Below are 27,600 nucleotides of genomic sequence, written 5' to 3' on the forward strand. Positions count from 1 at the left end.
ATCATCCTCAGTGTGGAAACTGTGGTAACCATCTGTCACACTCACATCCTTATACACACATCCTAAAGCCGTGGGTCTTTAAAGCCAACCCCAAAAAAGCGTCTTAAAGCGCGTGATTGAATAATAAATTGCTTGACATGACGGATCCATGTAAAAAAAAAAAAAAAAAAAAAAAAAAAAAAAAGGCATTAATGTCACAACATAAGAGGAGAAGGACAGGCGCAGAAGTAGACTTTTACATTCTTTTTAACCCTTGAGCGTCAATTTAAGAAAGTAACACATGGGTCCATAGAGGACAAAAATGTCCATGTCCAAAAAGTGTCATCAAAATATTCTCCACTTTCACTGACGTCGATTTTTTCAAATTTATTTTATATTCATAATCACCAAACATTCGTTCATTTTCAGAATTGTAACGCTTTAAATGCTGTTTGTTTACATAATGCCACAGGTTTGTTTGTTTTTTTATGAAAAAAATAAAATAGTAGTTATTTTCCATATACTAAATGCTAAGCAGAATCTTTTTCTCTGATTATTACAGTCTTTGATATGTCAATGCTTAACAAGAACATTAATTTTGGTGCATTCATATTTTTTATGCAGTGTCAGATTTTAAAAAAACAAACAAACAAACAAAAAAAAACAACAACTGTGATTTGCACCTGCACCACTACCGTCAGAGCTGCTTCTGACCAATCAGAATCCAGAATTCAATAGCAACACTGGGGTAAATGCCATTAAATCACAATCCTATAAAAGTGAGGGGGGAAAATATTCAACTAACACATGAAATCTTTAACCCTACCAGTGATTTACTAATGTGAATAAGAAAAGGACACATTTTTTTATTTAATGTAGCTACAGAGTGTGAGTGAAGGAGAGTAAATATGTGATTACAAGCAGATTCATGAGGTGCTTCCCAACTAAAAACTTCACTGTCAGCAGTAACCCTGTATTCAACATTCCTGGTTTTACTCTCTAACACTATAAAACCGAATGTCTGGTGCTGAGGAGGCCTATTTGTTTGTACTGAAGCTCTGCACTCAAAGCGTGGCCCTCGGATGACACCCAGACCCTACTGTGAAGCCTCATAACCCAGGTTTAGCGTTGAAATTAGGAGCATCATAAAATGAAACTCACTAGGAAATAAGACAACTTGTGCACCGCTAAAACTGCAAACTCTGCTTCATCACTCTGCTAAATCTTCACTCCTAATTCTGATAGATTTATTGTCTATTCGTTACCTTTACACATCTACTTCGATCAAACTGCCATCACTAGTTCCAGTAAATCTGCACCATCTGGGCATCATGTTTTGTCCTGCATTTTATTATATAGTTTATTGTTCATTGTTAAGATGTATTGAACCCAATCACAACAAGCATTGTTGTGTGGCAATATCTTGAATCTTGAATAAGACGTAGATTAAAAAATTATACAGAGTTGATATACACGTACGTGTTTATACTTCTCTTTTTGGTTTCATTTCTTTTTGTTCTTTCTTTCTCTCTCTCTATTTTTTTTGGAAGTCAAGTAGCTTTCACTGGATTTATTGTAAACGCTGTATTGACAGGCACCAGTGTAAAGCGACCGTTATTGAACCACGAGGAGCAGATATATATAAAACTAATTTGGGCAGTGGTTTCTTCTCTGCACAGCCTTCATATAATACTGAGGTGTATAGAAACTCCAGTGCTTTGATGAGAATCATCCATCAACATAACCTAATATAATCTGGCCAGTGGTGATCCTATGGTGCTGTTTCCTCTGATGGCTGATAAATTTTGCAATGTAAAAGACGGGCTTTAGTGATTAATTAAGAGCACCTATATGGTATTCAGAGTGATTTGTTTTTTCCCCTTCTGAATACGAATATACTCTTTTTAATAGAACTCTTCATCGATTTAACACGTTCTGCTATTAATTTAAAAAAACCCCAGTATAGCTGACTTTACTGAGTGCGCATGCGCGTAAAGTAGCACACGACGACAGGGCTTCTGCGCCGGGAATGCGCGTGACGTCAGACGCAACGACACGTCCTACGTAAGTACGTACGCCTCAAACAAGTTTGAAACATAGGAAGGAAAAATATTTATTTAAAAACAGAGACAAGGGCGCTAAATACAAATATACAAACTGAATAAAATGTGGAAAAAAATTTAATTGTTAAAGCATCTCTATTGAGCAGATTTGTTCTGGTGAATACAAGCAAGGTTCGCGCGCATTTTTTAAGTAATGTTTTGCTAACGTTAGCCATGGTATCTAGGTTAGCTTTTTCGCTAGCTGGCTAGTTTGCCATCTGCGTAGCGCAATAGTAATAATAATAACACCGCCGAAATAGCTTTAGCTGTAGGTGCTAATGCTAAGCTAGTTAGCAAAATATATAGAAATTAAAGTTAACACATTAAGGTCGGTTAACTGGGTAGCTAGCCATATAATATTTTTTTAAAACTGTATTGCTGGAAATGTGTTTGAATTAAAAACATAGAAACTGCTGCGACATTTTTCCTTAGCTAGCTAAGCTAACACAGTTTACGTAAAGCATGCAAACTACGAGCCGGCTAATGCATCGGAGCTTTCACTTTTTGTTCCACTAAGTCGCCTGTTTATAGCGTTTCTTTGCCTGACTGCCTCGGGTTTCTTTTGCCGTGTTGTTTTTGCAGAATGGCCCCTCGTCTGCAGCTGGAGAAAGCCGCTTGGCGATGGGTCGACATAGTGAAACCAGAGGACATAACACAGGAACACATCGAGTTGGCGTACCGTATTGCCGTACCGGCGTGTAAGAGGGGGACATGCAGGTACTGCACTCTCAGGTGTATTATATTTATTTATTTTACATTATATTTATTAGCTTTGATTGCAATCATTGCTCACTGCTATTGCTTGGGTGTGAATCTCCTTCTTTCAAACGACACGATACAAAACCTATACAGTTCGATTCACTACTGATTCGGTTCAGCACCTATTCGATTCAGTTCAGTCGAATTCAAGTTTTCCACCACGTGAAAGTCTTCAGGACAGAGGACATTGCGTCTTCCTGTTTCGCTCTCTAATGACAAGTTGTAGTAGTAGTAGTAGTAGTAGTAGTTGTTGTTGTTGTTGTTTTCTTGTTAACATTAAGAGAGAAAGAAGAGAGGCGGGTGAGGGAACTGTTTATAGCTCCTGTTGATTAAATGATACAGGATCTAATTGGTATTTGGGTGTACTTTGTTTCCCCTGCAAACTTTTGACTTGGTACAGTGCATTAAAAAATGTCTACACACACAGACACACCCCTGTTAAAATAGCAGTTTTTTGCATTACAGTCGCCTGGTATTTGTAGCCGTTCAGGATTACTTCCACGTTGATTAAAAAGCTCCAGTTCTGGTTGAAGAACAGCAGCCCTAAAGCACGATGCTGCCACCACAATGCTTCACCGTGGGCATGGTGTTCTTTCAGAATTGGTCTCATCAGATCACAGTATATTTTGCCACACGGTCTAGGGTGGATTAGATTACGGTTGGATGTTTTTTTTGTTTGTTTTTTTTTTGTGAGAAAGGGGTTCCATCTTGCCATCCTACCCCATAGCACAGACATGAAGAATACGAGAGATTGTCACATGCCGAGAGTGATCAGTACTTGTCAGCTCTTCTTGCAGCTCCTTTCATATTGCCGTAGGTCTCTTAGCAGAGGTCTTTGCATTGATGAGAGCTGTATGATGATCACTTTTGAACATGAGATTGAATGTGATTGGTTCATTCTGAATACAGCCGCATCTCTAGGTATAAAAGGGTGTACACACTTGGGCAATAAGTTATTGTAAGTTTTTTTTTTTGTTTGTTTGTTTTCCCCCAAAAGTGTTTCTGATAGTTTTTCACTGGATTTTTATGTACGTTGTAATTTCGCATCAAGGGTGGCGAAAAGTTCTGACGTGATTTTTGTTGGATTGATTTATTTATTTATTTTTCCAGTCACAAAAACCTGCCATTTTAACAGGGGTGTGTAGACTTTTTATATCCACTGTATGTTGTGTTGTCGTGGTGTGTGTGATGATTTCCTATGGCAGTATCAGTTTTTAACAGTTTTTCTTCTTTGATTTGTACCACATCTAGGCTTGGAATATCGGTGCAGCCGCAGAACGTTCAGACATCCGATTCGTAGTTATTTACTATCCGGTTGTACTTTGGCTTTGCTTGTTTTTCACGTGATCTCGTCTGTTTTTGCATCATGTCAGCACCTTTTGAAAGGCACTAAATGTAATCTGCGTCATCTCGTCCTGTCCCGTCCCACAGGAGGAACTGCAAAGGGAACCCGAATTGTCTAGTCGGAATTGGGGAACAATCGTGGCTGGGAGAAATTGACGAAAACACCTTCCACAACATCGACGACCCAAACTCTGAAAGAAGAGACAAGGTATGTTAATCCTCGGGCATCCCACCTCCCCAAAAACAACATGCTTCTAGGCGGATTGGTGACTTTAATTGCCTCGAAGGTGGTCCCTGGGATCGACTCCGGATCCACCGCAACCTTAACCGGGATAAAGCGTTTACTGAAGATGAATGCATGTTACGTGTTAGGATTCACATGTGGTTTACTTTTCATAACGTTCCCTAAAAATGCTGAAGCTGAAACACGGGCAGCCGGGAGTCCTGGGGAATTCCACCGGACTAAGATGATCACTCAGCTCTTATGTACCAATTCTCTTTTTTGAAGAAAGGCAGTAAAATCCACACAGCTGTGTAGCACGTTTACCAGGTATTATATTTATATTTTGTTAGAACGTTGCTTTTTATCGTTTAATTGTCACTGCTTGATTGTACAGTACTTATAGCTACCACATGAAAAGTGCTCTATAAAAGAAGTTCATCAGTAGTAGTAGTAGTAGTAGTAGTAGGAATGGGAAAAATGATAGATTCTTCAGTGCATCATGGGTCTCCAAAGCACAAAACAGCATAATCTGACTTTTTATACAAAATATTTTATATTAAAAACTGTCTGATAGGCCAAAAAATTGGTATTTGTGTAAAACGTCTTTGCGTATTTAAACACGTAGTATTCACGTACCTTTTGGATTTTAAGGTGTCGTTTTTATTCCCACAGACAGCGCTGATATTAACAGAAAGATAAATGCGGAACATGACGTGGTATTTCTAGTGTTAAGTTTAGTAATTCTGACTTTTTAGATTTATTAATTTTTTTTATCCACAGGTGCTATTCAGTACGCTCTTTTTGTACACTGTGGGTCATTTAGGCAAAACATTTACAAAAATGCTGTCAACCTGGGCTGTGAATTCTTTTCTTTGGATATGTAATGTCCAAAGTTCAAATAGTATTAGATTACGGTACAGTTCTGATAGACACCTTTAAAGAAGATGATGATGATGATCAAGGGGATTCTCAAACTTTTTCGAGAAAGCAGAGCCCGTATTTAGCACATTCTGAAGTGATTGATGTAGTTTTTGTCTTAAAGACGCAGTCCAAACACATCAGAGGTAACGTAGAATTATTATATTGTTAACAGTACGTTCTAATGAATTTGTCCTCTTTTGTTTGTTTTTTTTTGTTCCCCCCCCTCCCCTCCCCCAAGAACACGTTTGTTGGCCTGACGAATCTCGGCGCCACGTGTTACGTGAACACTTTCCTCCAGGTGTGGTTCCACAACCTGGAGCTGCGCCGGATGCTTTACCAGTGTCACAACTCTCGAGCTGAGGTGCACAACACGGAGTCAGGTGAACCGGCTTTCGATACCTGCGCACTCTGAACGAGTCTGTACTTCTGCTGTTTGTAGAAAAGCAAACACTCTGATCATGCAAGTATAAATGATTAGAAGTGGTTCTTGGAGTAGGACCTGGGGACCTCCAGTGGTCCATGAAGCACAGCTGGGGGGTCTGTGATTTAAAAACAAACATTAAAAAAAAAAAAATAGTTATAGGTGGAAATATAAGAAGTACAAATTCTATGGCTTCAGAATATAACCGTATTGTTATTGTATACATTTAAATAATGATATAAATCATTTGTCCCGAGCGATCTGTGGGAATTATTTTCCAGTTAAAGCGTACGTTGGCAAAGTAGCGTGACGATCCCGCTCTCATCTGTGTGCTTAAAACCAACAGATTATGAGCCGAAGACGATATGCGAACACCTGCAGTACCTGTTTGCTTTGCTGCAGAACAGCAACAGAAGGTACATCGACCCCTCGGGTTTGGTGAAGGCGCTGGGACTCGATACGGGGCAACAGCAGGTAAACCTAACGATCTCCATCTTGAAACACGATTTGTCTGGCGTATAAACCGTGGCTCTGATCCTTACCAGTCTTTAATTGCAGACCCGAGCAGTGCTCGTAATTGAATCTGACATGTTTCAATCTTTGTTTTCCTAATTAACCGCAATCTTCTTCTAATTTCTCATTTTAGGATGCGCAGGAATTTTCCAAACTCTTCCTTTCGCTCCTGGAAGACACTCTGTCCAAGCAGAAAGATCCAAACCTCCAAAACGTGATTCAGCAGCAGTTCTGTGGACAGTTTTCTTACGTTACCGTGTAAGCTTCTTAACATTCTCGTTCATGACACAGAGCGGAAATATATATATTAAGTATATCGCCTGTCGACTGTTGGCAAGTGGGAGTGTCTTTTTTTTAAATAGTAGTTACACCTAAATAATGTTAAAAACCGTAGAACGTTCTTTACTTGGGAAGAATTTGAGACGCTAGGGATCCCCTGGGATAAAGCACTCTTTATTGGTGGATTTTATAAAGTCAAATGTCTGAGTTTATGCGCTTTAATATTAGTGTTGGTGCCTGCTTGAACTTTTACAGCGTTCTTTTTGTACTCGCGAAGCGCTGTACGTGTCTGTTTGATCAAAAGTAGGATTACTGTCTCACTGGGATTTGTGTTCATGTGAGCAATGTTCGTAAAGAAATGTTTTAATAAAGAAAGAAATACACAGGGTTTTTTTAAATATTTTTTTTAAACGTTATTACACTTTGTTATTACGCTTTTATTAACGTATGACGTCTTCGATCGATTTATGTTCCTGAGACAGGTGTAACCAGTGCGGACGATCGTCTGCTTTACCGTCTCGGTTTTACGAGCTGGAGCTCAATATACAAGGGCACAAAAACCTGACAGAGTGCGTCACCGAGTTCCTCAAGGTAACCCTTCTTTGCCTCGTAATGTCTCCAGACCGCACCCTACGAACAAGATAAAAAATTGTTTTAAAAAATATTAAAGCGTTTGAGAGTGATTGTTATAAAAATTTCACCGCTCATTCAGTTGCATCCTGATCTCTGCTTTTTTTAACATTTATTTATTAATTATTTAAACAACTAGGACACCCTTAGACCGTCGATTTTTGAGATTTGAGAATGATGTGATGTGATATGAGGCTGACGTGCCCTTGTTGTTTCTCTGGTGTTGTTCAGGAGGAGAAATTAGACGGGGATAACCGCTACTTCTGCGAGAGCTGTCAGAGCAAGCAATGCGCCACGCGTCGGATTAAGCTCCACAGCCTGCCGCGGACTCTCAACCTTCAGCTCATGCGCTTTGTGTTTGATAGGTGAGTTTACCGAGCCTGGACGTGTCAAAAAATTTCTTATTAATAATGTTAAATTAAACTCATTACAGCGCATTTATGCTCATGTGTAGATTTTTACTAAAACATAAAACCACACTCTTTAACTTAACTTATTCATAGTTACTGGTTCGTAGTTCCCTATCATAACGGGAATAGATTTCTGTCATGCAATCATAGATATCATAGATAATTTATTACATACTCTATATTTTAGATGACCTTGCATCATTAGAACATCGTTTCTCAATTCTGGTCCTTGCATAGGATTACCTGGTGCTTTTCTTCTCTACCTCATGCAGTTCAGGCTTGGTAATTAGCTGATAAGTTGAATCAGGTGATTTGGGAGCAGGGGAAGCACTAATATAGTGCAGGATCGCGAGATTGAGAAACACAGCAGTAGAATACAAGCTGTAAAAAGTGGCAACATCGTGATGATAATCAGCGTATCCGGTATTATCCTGTTACAGGATTGCAATACACCAGATACGATTGTTAAACCGTTTGATGTTTCTTATTAATTTCAAACTTGAGATCGTGTTGTTTTATTGACCGATCATTTAAAAAATAAATAAATAATTTTAAGCAATTGTGGAAAGAAACAGAATTCGTACACCGATAGGAAATGGAAATGTAAAGCTCGAAATGGGTGATGAAATCTTCTAAAAACAGGATGTTATTTATAATCTTGGATTTGATTCACGTAAGATGTTTGGAAGCATAGGACAGCCTATAATGCTCGTGAGGATTTTTTTGTTTTATTCAGAAGAGGATTGCTTTGAATAACATGCTGGATGGTTGTTGTTTTTTTTTCTTCTTCTGTTTCTAGGCAGTCCAGTCACAAGAAGAAGCTAAACACTTACATTAGTTTTCCAGAAGTCCTTGACATGAGCCCGTTTATGGAAGAAAAAGGTATTCCCCTCCCCACACAGACGGATTGAAATTAAATCGAATGTCGTTTAGTGAATTAGTTTGGGTTTTTTTTGTGTGTGTTTTTCCCCCCTCCCTAGAGGAGAAGTGTACATACGAGCTGAGCGCCGTGCTGATTCACCGTGGCGTCAGCGCCTACTCCGGCCACTACATCGCTCACGTACGAGACGCTTGCACCAACGACTGGTACAAGTTCAACGATGAGGAGATTGAGAAAATGGAGGGCAAGAAGCTCCAGCTGGGCATCGAGGAGGACCTGGGTAAACGGCAGAGCGCTGACTTTAACAATTGATTGAGAACGCGTAATACGATTGCGCACTTCAAACTTTTTCTTGTTGTTGTTGTCTGTCAGCTGAAACTGTGAAGTCACAGAGCCGGAAGCCTAAATATAGCAAAGGCTTTCACTGTTCGAGAAATGCCTATATGTTGGTGTATAAACTTCAGGAAGAGCAGGTGGACCAAACCCAGGCCAGCGTGGAGGTGCCAGGTATGACCAGGGGTTATGCATATCAACTCAATTTAAAGAAAAGATTTTTTCCCTTTTATTTTTCCATCTGTGTGTTTTTATATATATATATATATATATATATATATAATTTTTTTTTACAGCCGTCCTCCAGAGGCTTGTGGACCAGGACAACAAGAAGTTTGAGGAGTGGTGCAACGAGATGGCGGATATGAGGAAGCAGAGCGTGGACAAGGGCAAAGCCAAACACGTGGAGGTCAAAGAGCTCTATGAGCTGTTACCTCCACGAGAGGGTATTTATTGATTTATTAATGTAGAAGAAAAACTTGATAAACAGAGGTAGTGCATTAACTTGTGATGATTATTATGGATTATTGTAATGCCCTTGTAGGTGAGCCGTATGAGTTTGTCCCTGTGGAGTGGCTGAAAAAGTGGCTGGATGACTCGACAGCCATCAAAGAGATTGACAACTGCCACTTCCTGTGTGCGCATGGAAAGTTGCACCCAGACCGCCTGAGCGAGGCCAAACGCATTTCCCACAGTGCTGCTCAGATCCTGTTTAGTCGCTACGGTGGAGGACCTAGAATAGACGGTAAGGATGACTCGTGTATATACAAATCACTTTTTTTCTTCTTCTTCTTTTCACCCTGTGACTGCGTGATTTTATAATCGTTCCACATCTGCATAGGATCGTTCCTGTGTAGAGAGTGTGTAACCCAACGGTGCCGTGTCCTGAGGCTTAAAAACCAGCTCAATGAAGACTACAGAGAGGTGACCAACCTCGCCAAGGCTCAGCTGAAAAGGTAGCGCTACGTCTTGTGTCCGAGTCTGTTTTTCGAATGTCGTTTGTGATCAGATTGAAATGCAATCACTGGATGTTCGAGCAAGCTTTGCGCATTAGTCCGATCGAATTTCGGGTGCCGTGTGTTAGCAACGAACAGGGTTTCTGGATCGGGAAGGCGTCTCTGAGGCAGTGGAGGCAGCTGGCTCTGGAGCAGCTGGAGGAGGATGAAGAGGAGACCAAACACAGCGACTGCAAAACAAACGGGGAAAATTCCACAGGTGTAAAAGGTAACGTGGTTGCACGGTCTCGAGACTAGCCAGGTGATATTTAGCTGCAGAGTAATAAAGCTGATGGCTTAACTCAGGAACTCAGTACCAGAATACAGTAAGCTAATCAGTCCGGGCTAATCTCCATAAACTGTTAAAAATAAAAAATAATCTCTGTATTAACTTGTAAATCTAGTTTCACAGTTGGATTGTTTTGCATACCTTCTGCATGTGTGCATTTGCATCATGGCTTATGCTGACCAACACAGCAAAAAAGGAAAAAGAAAATGGCTACATTATACGTTTTAGAAGATTTAAACTAACGATGCAAGGCATAACGATACAGGGCATGAAATCTTTCTTCTGTTAACCTTCTGAGAGCGAATGGAAATAAATTGTTAAAACACAACGAGGCGATGGAAAACGCACGACAAACTAGTTAGCTACTTCCTGCGCTCGTTCGTCATGAAAAACGTCGACTCTTCACGTCTCTATACGCTTGATTAGAGTTACATAAAAAATGACAAAAGTCCGTGTCGCTAACGTTCACCGTTGTAGTGTGTGTGCGTGCGCGTTTGGTACTTATAGGATTGTCGTCTTCCTGTCTCTATAAACAGACGGCGTGAAGGAGAACGACCGGGATGACGACGAGATGAAGAGTTTTAACGAAGACATTGTCTGCTCTCACGGTCAGTCGTTTTTTATGAAACATTCATAACACCTGTATAACTTGTTCACAATAGACATATGTGTATGCCTGGATATTGAGAACAGCACTGCACCTGGTGTGTGTGTGTGTGTGTGTGTGTGTGTGTGTGTGTGGGTGGGTGTGTGTGTGTGTGTGTGTGGGTGACCCCTTTGTTTCCCCTCCAGGCGGTCTGAGTATTCAGGAGAGTGAGAGACGGCTGGTCACGGGCGAGGTATGGAGCAGGCTGAAGGTTTATTTCTCCAATGCGCCAGAGTTCACACAGCAACAGGATCCCTGCCAGCAGTGCATGGTACACACACACACACACACACACACGTTATCACTACACACAGCAAAATAGCTCTGATTATCTCATTTACTGTTTTTTTCCAAATATTAGCCGTGATCAAGCTAGCCTAAATGTATTTTATTTATTAACAACAAGAACATTTGCATTTGTATTAAGTTGCCGCTGTCCTTAACAATATCCCATATTGTTTAGTGTCGTTTTAAAACGGAGATACGACGACATTTTGATTGTTCTTCATTCAGGAACTGCAGACACAAAAACATGACTCGTTGATTCAGCACTTTCCGCTTCACCTAAGCTCAGTCGCAGCACTGAAAACAATGTGTTTGTTTGTTTGTTTCTTAGAGGTTGGAGAGGGAGGGTAAAGAGAATGAGGCTCTAAATCGAATGATGGCCAACGAGCAAAAGAGCTCTCTCCTCAATCTTTTCCATGAGAAGAATCGTCCTTCACTGCAAAAGTGGCCTCAGGTATGAGCTTTTTTTCTTCTTCTTCTTCTTCACAACGAGTCCCGCTTTCACAATTTTACGATTCTGCGGACCCTATCCCCCACAGAATGAGAATGAGTGTGTCTAAATCTTTGACCGGTAGTGTATATGAAATGTTTCAGAAATGAGCGACAGAGGCATGTGTCTTCCCACCGTATTTATTCCCATGTCCTAACTGCTGTCTATCTGCGTGTTTGCAGGACGCCGATATTCTGTACATCGTGCCGTTGTTCTTCGTTGAGGAGTGGAGGAAGTTTATCAGGTGGATTCATATTTTACATGCATCACTCTGTTGTTTTAAATGAAACGTTTATGAAATGAATAAGTGACATGCTTAGTGAGCTGGTAAATGTTTCCTGATTGCTCTAATGGCTAAAACAATATATATTTACCCTTTCCACCATTTTCATTACCCCACACACACACACGCACACGCACACAACACATCACAGGAAGCCAGCCAAGTCGAACCCGGTGTCCAGCATTGGAAACAGCATCCTGCTGTGCCCTCATGGTGGCTTCATGTTCACCTACGACTCCTTGCTTCAGGGAGATGCCCAGCAGTGAGTAACTTCTTACAGAGCGTGGCTTGACTTTCCTTTAAATATGTTAGAATGTGGTTCAGTCTACTTTTGATCCCATGGTTTTAAGAATGTCCTCGTGTGTGCGCGTGTGCATGTGTGTGTTTTTGTGTGTGTGGTGTGTGTGTGTTTGTCGTTGCACAGTGTAGCTCTGCTCTGGCCTGCTGAATGGGAGGTGATCTGCAGGCTGTTCTTGGTGGACCAAACCATCTCTATATGCAGGATCCGCGATCCAGCGCAAGACAACGGGAATGTGCAGTACCACACCCAGCCTGGTAAACACAGCCTGATTAATTGCTCGACTGCTAGATAATTGGTCGTTGACGTCAGTCGTGTGTATTAGACCAGGGGAAATCGCTACACTGTGGAGTTCGGTGGCTGTCCATGATCGAGAAAGAGAAGCAATGCTTTAATGAGTCAGGTGTGTGATGTAATATACAGTGATGTGTTTTTGTCAGAGCTGTGTCGAGAATGCCGCGAGGGCTTCATATTCCAGCAGCAAAGGGACTTGCGGGAGTACGCACAGGCCACCGTTTACGTACGCAAAGTCATCGACAGCAAGAAGGTCAGCTTTAATGTTCTAAACGGCAAATTTAACCTTGAGCATGTCTGTGTTACTTCTTCAGCTTCCCTCTGGAGTCTCTGTCTCTAATGTCCACTGCGACATTATAGATGTTTCACAGTCTTCTTCTGTAATTCTTTCTTTCTTTTTTCCTCTACGTTTCTGCCTTCCTCTACGTTTCTGACCCCCCCCCCCCCCCCCCCCCCCCCTTTTCTGTGTAGATGATTAAAGAGGCTGCTCCTGAGTTCAGTATGAGTGGATCTGAAGCAGAGGATGAGAGAGAAGAGCCCAAAATAGAAGGAGAAAAAGACCCTGACTTCAATCAGGTAACCTGACTGAACCTCCTTAAACAAAACCAAAAAAAACCCCGAAAAAAACTCCACCTCATTAAAGTGGCAGTTTGCAACTCAGATCTAATGAGGAGTGACCTTTTGTGTACAGACTCATCGATGGTGCTGAAGCTTTAATACAGCAGCTTTAATAAATGATGTCCCCCTTGTCTTTCCGTACCGCAGTCTGAGGACGGAGCGAAGCGGCAGAAGCTGAACGAGGCGAGTCCTGCCGTCGCCATCTCTTCCTCCTCCTCTTCTTCCTCCTCCTCGTCCTCCGCTCCTGCTGTGGGGAAGTCAGGGATTCGGCGGAGCATGCGGCACAGGAAGCTGCGCGGGGAGAAAGCCCTCATCGTCTCCGCCAACCAGACCCTGAAGGAACTCAAGATCCAGGTATGCGCCGCTAACTCTGGTGCGTTCCGTGTCGAATCGAGAAGCTTTCGCAGTTGTGTCCTAACTCCTTTTATTTTCTTTAAATCGCGCAGATCATGCACGCCTTCTCCGTCGCTCCGTTCGACCAAAACCTGTCCATAGACGGCCGATCTTTAACCGACGACTCGGCCACGCTAGGAAGCCTTGGAGTCTTTCCAGAAAGCGTTATATGTCTAAAGGTACTACTGTATCCTAGATTTAAAAAAAATAATTTTTTTATCTCTACTTTTTTTTGTTGTTGTTGTTCAAAATCAGGCGAATTGACGTGATAGGCTTGGCTTATACGTGACCCCTGTTTTGTGCTATAGGCTGATGAGCCAATTGCAGATTACGCAGCTATGGACGATGCGTACCAAGGTAAGCACTCTTAATATGTCCAAATAAACACATTCCTTAATGCAAGATGATATCCGATACTGAATATTGTTGAATATTCCATACCTTATTATGATATATTGAGATATTGGCTATACTGTTATCTTTACTACACATTTCTATACGTTTGTGTGAGATTAAATGTTTGCTTTTTCTGTTTATCCCCACCCACACCACCCCACCCCAGTCTGTTTGCCTGAAGAAGGATTTAAAGGTAGGAAACCGTTTCATGCCTCCCACCTCCCAAAAACACGCCTTTAAGTGGATTGGCTACTCTAAATTGCTCCTAGGTGTGAATCAGTGTGTGCATGGTGCCCTACAACAGTCTGGCGTTCAATACCTGTATATGTATTCCTGGGATTGGCTCCGAAACCGACACGACCTTGACCAGGATAAAGTGCTTACTGTAGACGAATGAATGTAATTTACTGTTATTAAACGTAACGGTAATGTACTTGACGTTTTATTCTATACGACCCAACAAACATGTGGCACAAGGGTTCTCTGTTTAACTTCCCCTGTGCAGGCTCGATGGCTTCTGATCATGTCAGCTGCAGTACCTAAGACTAATGAGTCTCCTCATTCCAATCTTAGACTAAGGGTGTGTCTCAATCAGTTCCTTAGTTCAGTAGTCAGGGCACAGTCGACCATTTTAAGGGCTGTCACAATCGCCAAATCCTTCCAGTGCACCAGAACATCCGCTCCCTTAAAAAAACCCACAGTGCGTCCCAAAAACCAGGGAGCGTCGATGCTCTGTATGTACAGTATTACTGAATATGACGTCATATTTTCTGAAACCTCTCAGCTCGAAAAAAATAGATTACATTCAGTCTACAAATGTAAGTAGCTTGTTGTCGTAACTCTCAAATTATTGCTTTCGTTAGCGATATTTGAGGTTGTATACACGGTTTGTTTGGATCTAATTACTTTTAAGTGATTTTCCTGCTTGGAAAATTTATGACACATAATGTCAAAGATATCAGTCCTGCCTGTTGTTGATAAATGCCAGTGGTGACGTTTTCCAACGCGAGAATTCCATTAGGTGTAATAATTAGTATTCTTAGTCGTGTCGCCGGAAATTGAGTCACCAGTGTCCCAACCTGTAGTGAGCCAGGGTCCTTACCCGTTCCGCAACTCGTGTACACCGTATAAAGATTCACCACCTAGGGAGCTGATTGAGATGCACCCTGATTGTTCTGCGAACCACAAACAGACACCATTAGGAACCGTTTGACTTGTCTATTAACAGACATCTTTAAATCTTTAGGTACTGGACTACTAGGACACTGATGGAGGCTCTGGATGTGGAGGAACACCGACAGCATCCGTGTGAAATAACAACAACAAAAAAAAGCTTGAATTAGACCGAGAAGTTGACTGAGAGAATAAAGTCTGGTATTTTACATTTTTGGTTGCCTTGTAACTTAAAGTTGCAAATTCCTTTAAAGTTGTCTGTCTTTGCTTTGAGAAGAAGAAAAAAATAATCGTGTGTTGGCTTTTAATATTTCAAGCTGTTGATGCATTCTGTAAGTGCACGCCATGACTGTGAACAGATACGAGTCGAGACCTTTACATAACAGCTTCTTTGTTCTTCGTGGCGGTATCATATTATCTTGAGACGACGGATCGGATCGACGTTTAGCCGCCCTTGACATTTTACTTTCCGTAAAAGCTTCCAGAGAAAATTTCATTCAGCAGTCACATGGTCACACACTTCCTTGTCTCTCAGATATTCATCAAGAATGCATGAGCAACTTCAATATTAAAAATGTCTGTGTAGCTACGACTGAAAAAACAAACAAACAAAAAAAACAACTTTTTTTTTTTCCCCCACCAAAAAAAATCACACTTCAGTAAAAGTCTGTGGAGCGACATGGAAGAATAATTTCTTAAATTGGGGTGGGACGGGACGGGGCGGGGCGGGACGGGGCGGGGCGGGGGGGGGGGGGGGGGGGGGGGGGTGACAGAACCCTACACAGAAGATAAGACATGCTATTACTTGAAATATTACTACGCAGACGTCTGTGTGTAATTTTTTTTTTTTTTCTGTAAATCTTTCATACGGGCAATAAAGTTCCTTTTTTTTCCACATGCTCAGATATACTAGTAATTTAAATGTGAGAATGATATCCGTTCAAAAGTTCAACAACGTTTCCCTTTCTGAATGTATAGGAATTACTCTTTAATACTTTTTTTTTGTCCTTCTTTTGCCCCTGTATCTCCTTCAGATTTACAATTCTCTCAGTAATATTCTCTCTGTTGTAACTCCAGAGTTCACAGTAAGCTTTTGCACTCTTGTAAATATTGTAGATTTCTTCGTAGACATATGACCAAAACAATAAATTCAGATATATGAATAAAGATTGATGTTTATGGTGTATATATGTATATATGTTGTAGATAACCTGTCACCATTGTGTAAGTTCCAATTTGTTTTTAAGTTTTATTTGTTTAGTTGTTATTATTATTATTATTAGTAGTAGTAGTAGTAGTATTATTATTATTATTAGTATTATTATTATTATTAGTATTATATTTTTGTAATCCTGGTACCACCATCACTGCCTTTCATCAGAGACGCAGAAGGGTGAAATCTTTGTTAAGGCTAGGATTATTAAGATTATTAGAGTACAAGATTAAATGCTTAGCCCCCCCTTTTTTTTAAAAAAAAACAGGCAATACAAACACTGTTGGGGGGAGATTTAATCAGGATTAGCTAGGTAATGAGAAAATGGCTACGGGGTTATAGTAACTAATTTACAAAGGTTTAACTAACCTATTTATATCCAAATCAGGGAAAATAACATGCACAGGATAGAGATACACAAAAATGTAAACATTTATATGTTATATATCAACATAAAGCCATTAAATAAACTTTGCACATGCTCCTATTTGTGACACGTGGACGTTTAGTAGCGTTTAACATTGATCCCTTTCAATGCTTTTTGTAGCTGGCGTTCCCTTAGACCTCGCGCATGCGCATTGTCGCGGTCAACGAGTCGCCATTTTCAAAACCGGCAGAAAATGTTGTCCTTCGGTGGAGTTTAAATAAAGACCTGGATGATTTGAATAACACTGAAGGTAAAAAGGAAGTCGGTGTGGTCGTTATGTGTTCCGAGCTGTGTGTGTCAAAAAGAAAGAAAGAAAGAAAGAAAGAGACAAACGAGGATGAAAAAGTGTTGTTTTTAGCAGCACTCCTTGCTGGCTTGATAAACTAGCTAGCATAGTTAGCAGCTAGTTATGGTGAAGGAGTTACTAACAGTATTATGGCAACCGGTCAGTGAAGTAATATTTCAGAGTCTGCGCTCTCATTTTCTCTTCAAATAAAGTTTACATAACATTATTCAGTGTATGGAACTATATTATCCCATGTCCTGAATGCTAGATGATATTTTCCGAGCTTTTATCTGCTCATTAACTAGTTTGGGAATGAAACCTATCCAGCTTACATGAGTGCAAGAATGAAATATGCAAATGAGGCAATAGAGCATTTAATATGTGCCAGATATTTTTTTATTTGTTCTAAAGGTCAGACTTTTATGATATATGAGGTGCCTAAAAATGACGTGATAAACAGGTCATTTGGAGTAAAGAACCGAACATAAAGTTAGTCCAGGTCACGTTTCATGATTCTGTGACTGTATGTGGTCTACAGAAAAGAAAAAAAATCCCACTCATCTGACCATGCTGTCCTTTATCCAACCCCAAATCCATTTTAAAAAAATAAATAAATAAATGATGTATCTGTCCTCACTTTCTCACCTGCGCAGGTGCATCATGGAGCTCCCGAACTACAGCCGGCAGCTCATGCAACAGCTGCAGACTTTGCGAAAAGAGTCCCAGTTCTGTGACTGCACTATCCTGGTGGGGGACGCGACCCATCCGGCACATAAAGTGGTCCTGGCCGCCTCCAGCCTGCTCTTTAAGTTTCTCCTCGAGACTTCGGACAGCATCTCCATCGACACGGCAGTGGTCACGCCGCAGGAGTTCTCCTCTCTGCTGGACATGGCCTACTTGGGCAGACTGGTGCCTGGCAAACACGACTTCACGCGTGTCGTCGCTGCTGCAGACAGCCTGCAGATGTTCGACGTGGCAGTCGGCTGCAAGAACGTCCTGGACGAGCTCGTGAAACAGTCCGAAGACGCTCAGGGTTTAAAAGATCACACGGACATTCCTTCGCACGAACTGGAAGAACCAAGACGACTTGATGCTTCTGGACGAGAGTTTGCGTCACAAAAGGGTGATTTTTTTATTATACTTTAACTGTGTATATGATAGCAGCACGGTGGTGTGGTGGGAAGTGTTGCTGTCACAGCTCCAGGGTTCCAGGTTTGGCTCTGAGCTCAGGTTCCTGTTTTGCATGCTCTCCCTATGTGGGTTTCCTCCGGGTTCTCCGGTTTCCTCCCACCGTCTAAAACATGCTGGTAGGTGTAACGGTTACGCTAAAGTGCAACGGACTCACATCCTGTTCCCACCTCACGAGAAGTGTTCCTGGGACAGACGCCGGATAAAAATACTTACTAAAGATGAACGAATTAATATTCGAGCCGTTCATTAGGCACAGTTGATCCATAATCGAATAACCCTAGTTCGGACACTTTATTAATTATTATAAATTTCAGTTAGGATGCTTCGTTAAAAAGCTGTTTGTCTGTCATTCTATCTAGCGTAGATGTAATGATCTATAATCTATAAATGTTTACATAACTCATCTGTATGTCAGTAAGTGATCTGGTGTGTAACATGGCTTGATCAGAAGATGGTGCGGTGGAGCTGCTTTCTCACAAACATGACGATCTCGTAAGGACCCTGCAGGACATCCAGCCGTGGATCAACGTCCTTCGGACCTGGGACGCACTATCACGCCAGCACCAACGCGTGAGAATTGTGGACATAATTATATTTCGCAATCCTGAAATAAGCGCAGCCTAATTACCAGCTTAAATTATGACTAAAATAGCTAATTAGGTGATTTAAGTCCTTTGATCTTTGGTATTCCCTGCCCAGATGTTGCTGGAGTGTTTCGAAGGAGATCCAGGTGTGGACGTGGTTTTCCAGCGCCTCTTGGACCTGGTGAAGGATGGGCGTGAGGTCTCAGCCCGAGCCGTCGTTTCGCTACTGGACCAGATTAAGAGCCTAAAGCCTGATCCGGAGTCTGTGGAGGAGAGGGAGGAGACGGGACCGGACCTCAAAGGTAAACCGATCAACTCACATGAATAAGCGAAGTCATTTTATATACCGTTTATACCACAGTGCTGTTGAATTCTTCATGCTGGTTGGTCAGAAGGTGCTGATATTTAGTTTTCTGTAAGAGCAGCTCTGATAGTAGTATACCTGTAAATCACAGGTATTTATTTTTATTTATTAATTCTTATATGTTAACTCAAACATATAGACTTGTCCTGTTTTTGTAACAGCTAATCTCAAACTTTTCTCCAAACACACCAGAACACTTTTTTCCTATTACATTGTCTGAGGAGAATTCATACTCGCATCCTTTCACTCCTTTCAGGCGGCTCCGCAGCCGAGGTTGCCAGATCTCCCGGATATCAGCACGACCTCTCTTCAGACCTGACTGAGTTCCTCGCGGGTGTGGAGAACGTTTCTGAACTGCTCGCTCGAACAGCGGAGAGATGCACGAGCGAAGCCGTAAAGCAGGTGTGCAGCAATTTCCTACTGAAATCCTACAATCCACTGCAGCAGGTCTGTGTCCGAACAGTCAGAAGCATAAGGGATGCGGTGTACCCATAATGCACTTGGTTAGGATGCCATTTCAGACACAAAGCCGGACAGTTTAAGTGCTCGCATCTACCTCGTTGTGTACTGTGACACTCTTATGTCCATGATTCTCAAAGTGAGGTTTGTGAAACATATCCAGGGGATCCACAGTTGTTACAGAAATGTTGTTACAGCTGTGGAAATCTTAATTCATAATTGAGTGTTTATGGATTTTTACCTTGTTTGACTGCTCACTTGAATCGACTGGGTTCAATCCAAACCTTCACTCTTCTTCCTTAAAGGTTTATTGGATACTGTGCATTACTAATTCTTTGGAAAGATTACACAAATATTTTATTGACGAATTCCACGTTGCAGGTTCTGCTGGAGTGCAGTGGAGAGCAGAATCACGGGCAGGTGCTGAGGAAGCTGCTAAGCACGCTCGCTGAGAGAGGAATAGAGGAAACATCCGTACTGCTGCTGCTGAAGGAGGTGGAGGACAGCAGCACGGACAGTGCAGGTATCCTGTCAAAATGTCTCTCACACACACACCGAGTCGTTATTATTCGATCCACTTTAACACTCATACTGTACGTGACTTGTCAGATAAGAGGATGGACGACCGCATTGGCCTGCCGCTTTTGAGAACTTTCCAGAACAGGCTGTGTGCGCTGAACCTGGAGGCTCAGATCATCAGGCGGAGTTTGGACGAATTGCCTAGCGTCTCGTCCGATCAGAGAGAGGTACGAGGTACACGTAGGTACACATCGTACGCTTCCCAAAAGAGTTTTCTGTACAGGAAAGTGTGTGTGTGTGTGTGTGTGTGAGGTTTCTTTTTTTGTTTCACAGGCGCTGTGATTTACAAAGCAACGTAATGTAGCGTATATCTTATCTTTTGTGCATTAACCTAACACGAATCAAACAGAAAGCTAGACTCATGAACGCCCAGATTCTGTTCAAATTGATCAGCCAATCACAAGCTTGATGATTATGACATCACCCAATCTTTTACTTAACACTGCTTACCTTAGATACTTGTTCAACTGTTAGATTACTTTATAATTTATGTTAAACTACTGTAATATTATGTAATCCCTGTGCAGCCACTTCCCGCAGATTGAGACATTGTTTATTACTAACTCGTGTGTGTGTGTGTGTGTGTGTGTGTGTGTGTGTGTGTGTGTGTGTCTAGGTCCTGCAGAAAGAGGCTGACGGTAATGTGGAGAAGCTGCTCAGAGCTGCTCTGGATGGAGGTTTGGTTCAGCCTCTGACGGTATGGAGGCTCCTGTTCTGGGCCGCGACTCACGACCCGGAGCTCCGACTCGTCATGCAGGAAATCAGGACAAATCCAGAAGCTCAGGACCTCATACACACTGGTATAATGACTTGTTTTTTTTCTTTTGTATTTCTGAATTTGATTTATTCCTAAAATTAAACATGCTCTACATGCCTATTAGATTCCATCTAAATCCACACTGAGCTATCATATCACTTTTACGTTCTCTCTCTCTCTCTCTCTCTCTCTCTCTCTCTCTCTCTTTCTTTCTAGTTGCCCTAGTGGATGCCTTGTCCAAGCACAAAAAGCTCATTCTGGAAACAATCAATGAAATCCCTGACCTGGAAAGAGCTGCGGGCGATTTGGACGGCGATAAAGACATCACTGAGGTGAGCGCGTGTGAAACGCGCTGCTAATCAAACAGATTAGTCTCGGATTCTCCGTAGACGTGTTGAGAGACGTCTCCAGAACATGAAGGCGAGCAGGAGAAATTGTGCCTGTCACCTCACACCATGCAAAAGAGTCTGTTCCCGAAAGGAAGGCATTTCAGGTCACTGATTTAAAAAAACAAACAAAAAAAGCAGCAGAACATCGGAATAGTTTCTTTCCTGTAGCAGTCGCACGCTAGGTGTAGGGAGACTCCATTTTCACTGTGTGATAAAATATAAAGGGGAAAATAAATAAAGAAACTATAAAGAGTGCTGTAATAGGAAAATAATCAATAATTGATTGGTGGAGTTACTGCTACTACCGTGAAGCTGATTATTTTCCTACAGCAGCACATCCTGAAGTGTTTTATTCCTTGTATACCATAGCAGTTTGTCATCACTAACAATTTTTTCAAATTTATTGTTAAAGAACAGCATACATACATGCATAGCAGCAGCGATAAGCAGTTGTTCCCTCACCAGCCTCTCTATTTTTGATATCTCGGGATAAACGTCTTGCGTAATTGTGCCAGTTCCTGCAGAGCTGCCGTGGTGCTGACGGAGGGACGGAGTCCGTGCAGCAGGTTTTGGACCGGGTACTGAGCAGAGAGTCGCAGCACGTCCGGCCGCTTTGTCGCCTCCTGTCCACGAGCCGGGTGAGCTTCCCCCAGCTTTCTGTCCTCATCCAGGAGCTCAGCCATGTTGGTAAGGCTTTATAATATATTATTTTTTATTATTTATAACACTTATTTCACACTTAAATGTATGGTTATCAAAGTTGCTGTAAATAAATAAATATATGATTAGAATATCAATAAAATATTTGATCAGAAAAGAAAAGTCACTCTCTGTGGCACTCAGGAACCTGTAATTGGGATGTGATGATGATGATGATGATGTGAACCAACACCATCCAACCAATCAGAACACTTCCGAAAGCTCCGCCTCCCCCACTATCATTTCAGATTTCTAGCCTTAATTTGTGAGTTTTTTGGGGCGTGGCTTTGGAAGGGAAATTTTCATAAGTACCAGCTAAAATCACAGATTGTACCTTTAAATAGAAGCGGAACGAGACGAGGAGACTGCAGGCTCCGAGAAAGAGGGAGAGGAAGAGGAGAAGGATGAAGGTCGCATATTCAGGAGGAGGAAGGGCGTCGTGGTGTCCTACAGTTGCCAGTGGTGCAACAAGGCCTTCGACTTTAAGTGTCGTCTGCTGAAGCACAAGAAGCAGTGTGCGTTCTGTCCGGAGAGAATGCAGCGCTGCACCGAGTGCTCCGCCTTGTTCCCGTCAGTCACGGCCCTGCAGCAGCACCGAGCCGAGGCTCACAACGGCCCGCCGGTTAAGAGGAAGAAAGTAGAGCCGGTGACATGTGAGCTCTGTGGAAAGACCTTTAAACACCCTTCTGGTGAGTGTGAACATATATATATATATATACACACACACACACACACACACACACTCATGGTTTTGGTCTGAATGTGAAAGTTAAAGGAACTTTCTGTCATTAAACATTTAATATGCTTGTTTTTTCAACTCCCCATTAAAGCATCAAAACAGCCTGGTGGAAGTTCTAACAGCACTGATCTCGAATCAGTTGCCGCTCATTCCTATAGTTGAAGTAGATAAGTGAGAAAAACAAACCCTGATCCCGGATCAGCGGGTGTGCCCTCGGATATTTGAAGTTTGCTGTTGTGTTGCAGGTTTGTTGTACCACAGGCGCACGGAGCATTTGGAGGAAAGGCCCTACGCGTGTGAGGAATGCGGCACCAAGTTCTCCGCTAACTCGTCCCTGAAGAACCACATGCGGCTGCACACGGGGGAGAAACCGTACCGTTGCAAACACTGTGACATGAGCTTCACCGTGGCCGCCGCGCTGTCCTACCACACCAAGAAGAAACACTCGGAGGGTACGACAACACGTGCACACCGAATACTCAACCTCCTGCACGGCATAAATAGCAAAACTGTCCTGTCTCTTCCCATGTCTACCTGTCTCTTCCTATGTCTCCTCTACCTGTCTCTTCCTATGTCTCCTCTACCTGTCTCTACCTGTCCTTACCTGTCTCTTCCTATATCTCCTCTACCTGTCTCTACCTGTCCTTACGTGTCCTTACCTGTCTCCACCTGTCTCTTCCTATGTCTCCTCTACCTGTCTCTTCCTATATCTCCTCTACCTGTCTCTACCTGTCCTTATGTGTCTTTACCTGTCTCTACCTGTCTCTTCCTATGTCTCCTCTACCTGTCTCTACCTGTCCTTACCTGTCTCTACCTGTCTCTTCCTGTGTCTCCTCTACCTGTCCTTACCTGTCTCTTCCTATATCTCCTCTACCTGTCTCTACCTGTCCTTACGTGTCCTTACCTGTCTCCACCTGTCTCTTCCTATGTCTCCTCTACCTGTCTCTTCCTATGTCTCCTCTACCTGTCTCTACCTGTCCTTACGTGTCCTTACCTGTCCTTATCTGTCTCTTCCTATGTCTCCTCTACCTGTCTCTACCTGTCCTTACGTGTCCTTACCTGTCCTTATCTGTCTCTTCCTATGTCTCCTCTACCTGTCCGTACCTGTCTCTTCCTATGTCTCCTCTTCTTGTATATATCTGGCTTGTGTCTATATGTCTCTACCTGTCTTTACATGTCTCTACCTGTCCCAGGTAAGATGTACTCATGTCAGTACTGCTCGGCTACGTTTGCGCAGTCTATCGAGCTGACGCGGCACGTGCGTACACACACAGGAGACAAACCGTACGTGTGTAGGGAGTGTGGGAAAGGCTTCAAACAGGCCAACGGGCTCTCGGTGCACTTGCAGACCTTCCACAGTGAGCGCGAACACACACACACACACACACACACACACAGTTATTACATTCTGTATCTATAATTTCCTACTATACAGCAATGATTTTAGACTAAACACTCCACTAATCCTGACCCGTGTCTCCCCGACAGACATCTCAGACCCGCACGACTGTCAGAAGTGTCGTGTGAGCTTCAGTTGTCTGGAGAAGCTTCGAGAGCACATTCAGGAGGTTCACCCTAAAGATCTGCACCAGTGTCCAGAGTGCAGTAAGATCCTGAACACCGCGGCTCAGCTGGAGAAACACATGAGCGTCCACGACGGCAGCAAACCCTACAGCTGCCAGACCTGCCACAAATCCTACCAGGTCAGCAAATCACCAAACTACACGTGGCGATCGAGCGTTAATCTCAATCAAAGCGTGACGTTTGGATCAGTCTCTTTGCACCACTTGGATCTTCTGGTCAGGCTGTAATGTAGAGAATTCAGTAACGTTCGTGCACATCTTCGCTCTGTGTGTATCAGACTCTCTCAGGGTTGTGGTACCACAATCGCACCACGCACCCGGACGCGGTGACGGCGGAGGGCAGTCGCACGGTTTCTCACCTTCTGCACTGTAAGATCTGCGACAAGGCTTTCTGCAACAGGAGCAGCTTGTTTAAACACAACATAACCAAACACCCAGGTCAGGAAGGACCCCGGTGCCTCGGGGCTGTCTGCTTCACTGCCTGCCTGTAATTCGGTTCATTCACAGTTGTTTCATGCATAACGATTAAATAGTGTTTCGATTTTATTATTATTATTCTTTTTAAAGAAACCCGTGCTGGGACTGAAGAGGGTGAAAAGGAGGCACAGGCAGGTAAATATTGTAACAGATTTTTTTGGCAGAATAGAAATTGTAACAGATTTTTTTGGCAGAATAGAAATATAGGTCTTCACTGAAGGCTTCATGGGCAAGAAAATATAGCAAAAGCTGGCTTTTATGGCCTAATGCTTGGATGCCAAGATATTCTTGGTGGATGTTGTTACCCATTCTAGCATTTTATCCGATTGAATATTCAAGCTTCTCCTGTGTGTGTGTGTGTGTGTGTGTGTGTGTGTGTTCATTCCTCTCAGACACATTCGTGTGGAGGTGTGTGTACTGTCCTCGTGCTCTTAGCAGCGAGCAGGAGTTGCAGCAGCACGTGTCGAGCGAACACGTGAGCCAGCAGGGATCCGTGTTCGCCTGTGCCGTCTGCTCGCTGTCCTTCCTCTCCGAAGCCGAGTTCCAGCAGCACTTCCTCACCAGCCACGTGCAGCTCGTCCAGGAGGAGGAGGAGCTACAGGCTCATGGCTCCACCTCCCAAATGGTAACTACTCCCACCAGTACAGGCCGTGTTCGTGCTCAGGGTTGTACAATCGTAAATCGTGCAGTATGGTTTTTTTGGGGTTAAACGTTATTCCACACATCTTTGCACTCACTTAAGGAAAGACGATTATACAGTTTACCTTTTAATTCGGAAATGTCACACCAAACACTGCGTATAATGAACATTTTATTGTATAGAATTTTATATAAAAAGTACAATTCCCTTTCACAATCAGGTGATCCAGTCAGAAGACGCCCCATCTGAAGGGGCGGCACAGATCGTCGGGCTCGACCAATCACAACTGGCCGGCTCCCAACAGGTGTTTGTTGCCGTGGGTGACGGCGGGGAGGCAGTGGCTGACTCGGGGATCGTTGCCGTTAACATGGAGGACTTGCTGACAGGCCATGTCACGCTGATCTGTGAGGAGAACTAGTAGAGTCGTGTTCACACAGGAGAACAAACATGTCGGCAAAACACACGCATGCACACACACACACACACCCACACACACACAGACACACACCATATATTACGGACAGTTTTGTTTTCACACAGCTCATGGTGCAAATTCACATCTTTAGCTCTTCAGGAAATAAGAGGTACAGAGTGTGTGCGCACGCGTGTGTGTGTGTGTGTGTGTGTGTGTTCGCACCATGTGTCAGATGGAAAGACGACAGCACAGTTCAGGCTGCCTCTGATGAGGTTAAATCAACGGATGTATTTTTTTTTCTTCATTTTAAATAATTATATAATGTTTCGATTCCTTACCGAGGAGACGGCGAATGTTTGTGCGACTGCAAACACAGCAACCAGTCATGAATTTTTAAATTTGATCATCTTACCGTCTCTGAAGGGTGTTAAACAGTATATGCACAGTGTTATTGATTTATAAAGCGGCTGTGGTATGGATTGATAAAAAAAAAAAAAAACAATATTTCATCTTTATTTCTCTTTCACACTAAAATTAAATACATGAAGCAGCAGAAAAGGCCTTGTCTTCAGCCACGAGGTGTACATATTTTATCAACGAGATAATATCCTTATTAAATGACACCTTCATGTATTTTTCACCTAATAATGTAATGGTTCTTGTTCTGCAAAGCAAAAATATACAAATACAGAACCTAAACTGAACAATAGGGGCGATATTAAAGGTGCGTTAGTCGATATTAGTCAAGATTGGTGCTCTCTCGTTTAGAAGGTGAAGGGCTACGACTTTGGAACGATCGAGAGGCGTGTCGGTAAAAAGAGGCCCATGTAAACACGGACAAGCAGTACGTCCGGAAGCTCGCTTTCCCCCCACTCAGGTTTCCTCAGCCACATGATATCATGTTCTACATATTATCTAGATTATTTAAAATGCTAGGAAATAAAAGGAAACTACTGACTATTGCTTCTTTAAGTCATCCTCGTAAGGATGTCCTTATACAATCAGTGCACGCCATTAAAGGAACTATTTGGCCGAAAGTCAAGTTTCACAAGTCTTATTTCTTATCTTAGCCAAATAGCTCAAGTTTAGTGTACTGGCATTTTATTGCACCGAACCAAACGATGTCAAGTCTGATATTGACATGCAGTTCACTTTAGTGTTGTAGCTCCAGTATAAAACTAAAGACTTAAACAAGAATACTGTAATAACATTACATCAGCTGCAATGTAGCCTATTGATGGACTATTTAGCTACATAAAACCAGATTTTTTAAACAATAAATTCACGTTACATTTTGAAACCGTATTTTATTGCTGCTGTACGTTTATACGAAGCATCACGTCCATTTTGACCATTTAACCCTTTAATCCCTAAGCCTAAAAGTGTATATAATTTACACTAAAGTCAAAAGTTTAGGCACCCTCATTCTATGTTGTGATAAAAAAAAAAACATCCAAAATAATTTAGCATTTTAGCTTCAAAGTAGACGCCATTTTTGGCGAGAATTTCAGGAAATGTATTCCTTCTCAACCGATTTCTTGAGGAATTTCCCTGAGATGCTTTTTTAAATCGTATTAAAGGAGTTCACACCGACGCTGGACACTTAGCAGCTGCTTTTATAGAATATTACGCTCCGGGTCGTCCGTTTTAAAAAAAGAATTTTTTGTAAATGAAATGTTAGCTTTCTAATGAAAGAAATGAACGTGTCGGCACGATTTATATTTCTGTCGACGACACCGATTTCAAACTTTTAATCATACACCTTCAGATCAAAAGCTGGTGTTGACTCGTCCTGCGACGGGTCATCGAACAAACTCCACTTGAGCTGATTACATAAGGGAACT

General features: G+C 42.3%; 2 protein-coding genes across 8 annotated transcripts; both read left to right on the top strand.

Moving 5' to 3' along the window:
• The first annotated feature begins 6 nt into the window (after positions 1-6).
• On the top strand, positions 7-15,167 carry usp48 (ubiquitin specific peptidase 48). Of its 5 annotated transcripts, none has more exons than XM_017450422.3 (28): positions 7-24; positions 2,664-2,813; positions 4,272-4,392; positions 5,567-5,708; positions 6,096-6,223; positions 6,396-6,520; positions 7,024-7,132; positions 7,403-7,536; positions 8,381-8,463; positions 8,562-8,741; positions 8,834-8,968; positions 9,091-9,240; positions 9,339-9,539; positions 9,636-9,750; positions 9,879-10,018; positions 10,615-10,686; positions 10,871-10,995; positions 11,341-11,463; positions 11,682-11,743; positions 11,934-12,044; positions 12,207-12,337; positions 12,521-12,627; positions 12,846-12,950; positions 13,140-13,346; positions 13,439-13,564; positions 13,694-13,742; positions 13,948-13,974; positions 15,028-15,167. In XM_017450422.3, exons 2-28 carry the CDS (start codon positions 2,665-2,667, stop codon positions 15,048-15,050), a joined length of 3,180 nt encoding a protein of 1,059 aa, XP_017305911.1. In that variant the 5' UTR covers positions 7-24; position 2,664; the 3' UTR covers positions 15,051-15,167. The 5 variants fall into 5 exon arrangements, with proteins under 5 accessions (XP_017305911.1, XP_017305907.1, XP_017305908.1 ...); XM_017450418.3 differs by lacking the exon at positions 7-24 and adding an exon at positions 1,973-2,043; XM_017450419.3 differs by lacking the exon at positions 7-24 and adding an exon at positions 1,974-2,043 and having other exon boundaries at positions 2,664-2,798.
• A 1,271-nt stretch (positions 15,168-16,438) lies between these two features.
• Positions 16,439-26,389, top strand: zbtb40 (zinc finger and BTB domain containing 40). Of its 3 annotated transcripts, none has more exons than XM_017450415.3 (18): positions 16,439-17,039; positions 17,534-18,003; positions 18,520-18,641; positions 18,771-18,957; positions 19,276-19,421; positions 19,860-20,001; positions 20,088-20,224; positions 20,674-20,857; positions 21,031-21,146; positions 21,719-21,890; positions 22,247-22,591; positions 22,887-23,093; positions 23,835-23,999; positions 24,130-24,344; positions 24,503-24,662; positions 24,792-24,836; positions 25,094-25,326; positions 25,562-26,389. In XM_017450415.3, the coding sequence occupies exons 2-18, from the start codon at positions 17,541-17,543 to the stop codon at positions 25,757-25,759; spliced, it is 3,237 nt and encodes a 1,078-aa protein (XP_017305904.1). In that variant the 5' UTR covers positions 16,439-17,039; positions 17,534-17,540; the 3' UTR covers positions 25,760-26,389. The 3 variants fall into 3 exon arrangements, with proteins under 3 accessions (XP_017305904.1, XP_017305902.1, XP_017305905.1); XM_017450413.3 differs by having other exon boundaries at positions 16,439-16,844; XM_017450416.3 differs by having other exon boundaries at positions 16,439-16,844; positions 18,523-18,641.
• Positions 26,390-27,600: the final 1,211 nt, after the last annotated feature.

Source organism: Ictalurus punctatus, chromosome 21 (assembly GCF_001660625.3).
Source record: "Ictalurus punctatus breed USDA103 chromosome 21, Coco_2.0, whole genome shotgun sequence".
In the NCBI taxonomy this organism is placed as follows: Eukaryota; Metazoa; Chordata; class Actinopteri; order Siluriformes; family Ictaluridae; genus Ictalurus; species Ictalurus punctatus.